Here is a 6,000-nt window from a genome sequence, read left to right as displayed (position 1 = left end):
AATGTTAGCAATTTATATCCTATCAATGGAATTGTTCACTTTTTTTTTTTTTTTTTTTTTTTTTTTTGTCTTCATTCTAAGCACTTTTGTTGAAATATGACGTTTACTGTTTTGTTCTGCTTAAGACCTACAGACAATAAAATAATATGTGGTGCCAAAAACAAAAAGATATAACTATAAACACTGGAAGACCCCAGAGACTGTAAAAATATAACTGAATTTTTAGGAAATGAAATTAGATTTCTTCATATCAGCCTGTCATTAGTCTCAAACTAAGTGGCAAGAATTTGAAAACAAAATAACTGTAGTTAGGCTTGTTCTGCTTTCCTTGCATGTAAATATTTATTGATTAACACACACACACACAAACATTGATTGCTCTCAATGACTGTGTCAAGTGGTGAATGTTCTGCCAAATAAACACAGGGAAAATAACAAATAATGTGAAAGATAAGAAAGACATTTGCTTTTGATAGAATTTGTTATTATTTGGGCAATCAAATACCAATATATCAATAAAATGTCATTGTAAATATTCTTGTCATGACAATGTACTGTTCTGTTTTTAATCAAATAAGTTTTGTCTGTTAATGCAAAATCAATTTTAAAGTATCATTCAGCCTGTCATTTCAAACAACGCATTGTTCTTACTCCCAACTAACAAATGCCAAAATCATATTATGGTGAATAAACTTTGTGAAAAATACATATTTTGCATCAAATCAAATACACAAAATATATAAGAAAAAAGATAATTTATGACTAAATGTATTTTGTTTTCAATCAGTTCATTATCAAAATCTGTTTGCTTTCATTCAGTTTATCATCACATTTTAGGCTGCCAAAAATAAACTATGATCCTTGATTGATCCACTGACTATATAATTCTATCAACAAACTCACTTGCAAATCAAAAGTGAAACACCATTTTTCACAAGACCATTTTTTCCCAAGCAAAACAACCACATTTTACATCAGCAAATACAGCTCAGATGGCTACTGCTTCAATCCAAGCAAATCTGCTCCGCAAGCAATGAACACACACATTTCCAAAACCCACCCAACCCCTCACCCCCCCCCTAGACAGCACTGCCTGTAAACAGAGCTGGATTCACCTCATTTCATATGATTAACATAGATTTGTTAATGAGAGATCATTATTACCTGCATAAGATGCTATAATGTACCTGCGTGGAAACGCGGGGTGAGCTCTGCGGCTGTCTGCCACGAGACAGAACACAACTGCCTGTAGCAAGCTGTTATGGCTGGACACAGAAAGCCAAGATGGTGACCCTAGCAGGCACCTACCTGTTTGATGATGGCCGATTGCGCCAGTTTGGCTGGGTCCGGCTTGGTCTCTCCATTCAGAATCTCAGGGCTGGTGCCGTCATTGGAGTCTGTGTCCATGGCGGTGTGAGGCGCCAGCAATGCAGTGAGAAGGCAGCTACAGGTTTGAGGTTGGATGCAGCCCCGGCATCAACTTGAGGCTTGCCTGATCACAAGAACATAAAAGACCCGGCTGCTAATAACATTGCTTCTCATTGATCAGTGCGAGAGGGGAGGGGGTGACTGAGAGTGCTAGGTCTTTGACAGCTTTCACGGACTGCCCTGTTTCGTTTTCTTTTGCAGTGTTCCAGTTTTGAGGGGGAAGTTGTATTCCCCCGACGTTATCACACCAGAACAAAGTTTTCCGGGCCCTTATTGATTTTTCACAGTGACCGGAGTGAATATTTTATAGAAACCCCATTATTATAATGGATGGAGACGGCCAGGCAGTGTGAGTTGGACAAGAGTCGTCGGTGGGTGGTGGTGGGGGAGTGGCTGGCTGCCTGGATCGAGAAGGCCATGCCAATAGTGTCGCCTAGCAGCCCAGCAAGCGCCCGGCACTGCCGCTTTCCCCGCTGGGTAGCACACAGAGGCTTGCAACTACCGCGTTCCACAAGACCAGCAGCCGACTCTCCTCTCCGCAATCCCCCTCCCTCCTGTTCCTCTCCACCCCTCCCCCTCACATAATACAGACACACACCGATCTTATATGCTGCAGAACGTGATATTCCGCTTCTAACAGTTACATACAATCTTTCTATGTATTATAATTCTTATGGACAACGGTTCCACAGTAGCTTGCGTTTGCAGTAGTAAAAGAAAAGGGGGTGGGGATGGGGTGAGTCTAATGCATGCCTAAACACGGCAGTTCAATGCATGGCTCGGCTTCTTGCACTAACATGATCAGAAGGTCTGGAAAAATCAATAAGCTGGACTAAATGGGACAGAATCAGCGGATGCTCTCGCTCTCTCTCTTCCACTGCAAAAGCATTTTGGACTGTATGCTGAACGTCCACAAAGTTAAAGAATGTTGAACGTGCATTTAGTCACGTATACAGGGTACAAATTTACATTTAGATAGTTTGATATATTGATTGTACTTTCACAACACACAGCGTTTCTTCTTACGACAGCCTGACGAATCTATTCAAGTTAAAAACAACAACAAAAACCGGGAAATGGTGTTGTTTTTTCTAATTCACGTTATACACTATGATGTGAAATATGATAATGGTAGGTAGATTCTGTAATACGCGCGCGCGCGCGCGTGTGTTTGTGTGTGTGTGTGTGTGTGTGTGTGTGTGTGTGTCTGGGAGCGAGCGTGCGTGCGTGTACGTAACAACCATATTCATAAACCTGCAAGTATGCAGACGTATATCATGTGCTGTCATGTTTCCGCACATTAATCACTCTATCAGTGAGTGAGTGAGTGAGAGAGAGAGAGAGAGAGAGAGAGAGTGTGTGTGTGTGTGTGTGTGTGTGTGTGTGTGTGTGTGTGTGTGTGTGTGTGTGTGTGTGTGTGTGTCCAACTTAATAAAACCATTAACAACTTAACATGAATTTAAATGTTCACACAAAAAAACAACCCATGTTTGATTATCTTTATAATCTCTCTGCTGGTGATGCAACAAAATCATAGTATTGACGTTGTGCAAACTGGGTGGAAAAAAAAGTCGAAGACAACCCCCGCCCCCCTCCCACCGTCCCTCCTATTGCTCTTTTAATTGTTGGGGACTGCCCTTTAGAAACAACGACTTGACCCGAAAAAAATGAGCTGCACTGCGATACAGACATCGAACCACTTCACTTCAAATCCTGATTCACAGCGCCCGCCATACGCGACACCAAAACCGATCGACTTGCAAACGTTTCTCTTTCTACCTGTTCTATTTAAGGAAAGAGAGAACATCAGTGCTGCCTGCCTGCCTGCCTGCTAGCCAGCCAGCCAGTCCCATAAGGACACTGTCTGGCTCAGAATAATCACTGTCGGATAGGGAAGCAAAAATCGATAGTCTACCAGGGTTGTCAAGGCGACGGACTGTTTCAACAGCCATTGGAAGGCTGGGTCCATGTCTGGGCAAGAAGGGAAAAGGGGAATATATTACACGGCCAGGGGCATGCGAGCGCTTCCGTTTCGTTTATCTATTATTCAGAAACGTGATACCCACAAGATATCTCTCTCTCTCTCTCTCTCTCTCTGCCATCACATTAATATGTACCAACCATCACAAAACCACAAGCTGGGGAAAGTTATGGGAAAGATCCATGAGACACAGAGAGAAAGGGGAGGGGGTGGCCAACAATTGTAGTGACCAACAATTTGAGGTAGCTGGCTGAAATACTAATGAATAGATGGGGGGTAGGGGGTGGTGAAGACAGAAAAAAGAGGGAGAAACTTCAGAAAGAAATTACAGAACTGAACTCAAATAAAAGAACAAAAACGCACATACATAATACATAATGTAATCAAACTAATCAATTCTTTTATTCATGAAAGATGTAGGAAGGGACACACATGCAGCTTAGGCAAATATCTCTCTTCCACACAGAGAGGGAGGGTGAGAGAAAGAATGGGGGAGCTTCAGCTTATTTTCAAGAAGGAAAGGAAAAAAGGAGGGAAAAAACAAAGAAAAATACCCAATCAAGTCATTTATTCATGAAAGATTAGGATGGCCACACACACATGCAACTTGGACATCTCTCTCTCTCTCTCCACACACACACACACACACACAAATAGAGACAGAGAAAGAGTGAATGTGAAAAACAAATGCAGATGGTGGGAGGAATTTTGTTTGCTACTTTCACATAATTTTTACTCCAACTCCTCTTCCTTTCAAATATAAATTCAATTACATGAATAGCCACTTTACAAATGCATACAATTAAAAAGAGGGTGAAGTGTGTAGAGGTGGGAGGAACATATATCAGATTTTTATATAACTCAGACCAAATTGGACTATTTATGAATGTATCCAAATCTTTCAAATATATTTCCATAAATAAAAACAGAACAAGAAAAGGTGAGTCACTTTCTGTCATGAATGAATGGCGATATAATCATGTTCCTCCTCACTCAGTCTGACTCCATGTCCAAACAATTATTGTCATCCATAACAGAATTACACTGTGTTATTCTGCTTCTATTGCACTGTAACAGACACAAGTGAACAGCACTAAAGTGACTGTAACAGTGCATGGTCTCCACTGCTGGGTGGCCTCATGGTGGTCAAATTTATATCAGTAGTTCCCTGCAGACAACTGCCATTTCGATATGACAGAATGTGAATGAACCAATTTGTTTCTGAGCATGGAGGGTCTGAGATGACTGGCATGACATTAATGGCACTAATATCTTTGGAAGATGAAACAAGTGAACGTATATTGAAACTGGCCCGAAAAAAAGAAAAAAACTCATCAGATAGTTTCCACCAACTGATCTTATAATTAATTACGAATATGAGCCTTCAATTTTATTATGAATCTGGACTTTCACTTTAATGAGTGAGTGCACATGGTAGCCTTTGAGATGCTTATTCCTGATATAACAGAGGTCCTACATGATCATACAAAATTCCTTTTTGCTCACATAGTTACAGCTGACAACCAGATGTTGTCACATGGGTTAATAAAAAGTTAAACGATTAAGTCCAGAGTCTTCCCTAAAGTTGAAACCTCCAGAAACTCTTTAAATTAGAACCAACATGAACACTCAGCAACAACAGATAAAAAGTGCAGACATTAAAAAAAACAAAAACAAAAAAACAAACAAACACACACAAACACACACACACACACTAACAGTGAATAACACACAAAAGACTGAGACAGTCCTTTGGTCTTGAAAGTTGAATATGTTAATTTCTGTCATAAAATATGCAAACAATTTGCATAGAACTATGAGTATTGTACAAGATCAGACATCAATGAGAGCAGAACAAGAGCAACATACTGTAAGGAAAATGCTGAATAAGACAAGAGCACACAAGTTTGAAACCAATGATGTTTGAAATTACTGTATGAACTTGCACACCATAAATAAAAAGTAAATAGGAAAATGTCCTGAAAATCAACATTTGATTTCACACAAAAATTGTTATTTAGTCTGCTCAGGTATATCTCATCTTTTATTTCACAAACAGCACCCTGCAATGAGAGCACTAGAAAATGTGCAAACACAAACTAGGTTAACACCGCACATGTCAATCAAACATGGCCATATTATTAATCAAAATACAGCACTTGCAGCAAATAAAACTTCCAAACACATAAATTCTATCACTCTCTTCTTTATGTTTTAACAATATAGTAATATTCACAGAAAGCTCCTGAACAATGCCAAATAAAAAAACTCTCTGCTGCAACTTTTCAATGGACTGTTCGTAACTGAACACAGTGTGTGATGACACTGACAGCTTTTGTCCCACCCTTCACTTTTAAGCCTGAGGTCAGGTCAGGAGCATAGCCCTTGCTACTGGTACCATGTAATCCAGTACTACCTGCCATATGTGAAGTCTCCCAACGACAGACCAGGCGGAGGAGGAAATCTTTCCCAAGGCTGTGAAGGCAGAAGAGGATGACCAAAGAGCAGGGGGAGCTTTTATCCTTGGCTGGAAGTCCTCCTAGGAGACGGAACTCCGAAGAAAAAACCTGCACCTACCAAGGCCGTTCTAC

The 6,000-nt window shown here is 40.4% G+C and overlaps 1 protein-coding gene across 3 annotated transcripts in view; it reads right to left on the bottom strand.

The window, feature by feature from the left end:
- Positions 1-6,000, bottom strand: part of LOC143293584 (uncharacterized) — a 40,092-nt gene that overhangs the window by 27,381 nt on the left and 6,711 nt on the right. For all 3 annotated transcript variants that reach the window (XM_076604641.1, XM_076604643.1, XM_076604642.1), the window contains exon 2: positions 1,309-1,492. In XM_076604641.1, the coding sequence (XP_076460756.1) occupies positions 1,309-1,407 (99 nt within the window). In that variant the 5' untranslated portion in view covers positions 1,408-1,492. The remainder of the gene's footprint in view (positions 1-1,308; positions 1,493-6,000) is intronic.

This window comes from Babylonia areolata, chromosome 19 (assembly GCF_041734735.1).
Source record: "Babylonia areolata isolate BAREFJ2019XMU chromosome 19, ASM4173473v1, whole genome shotgun sequence".
NCBI lineage: Eukaryota > Metazoa > Mollusca > Gastropoda > Neogastropoda > Buccinidae > Babylonia > Babylonia areolata.
This window is presented reverse-complemented; position numbering and strand designations above follow the sequence as displayed.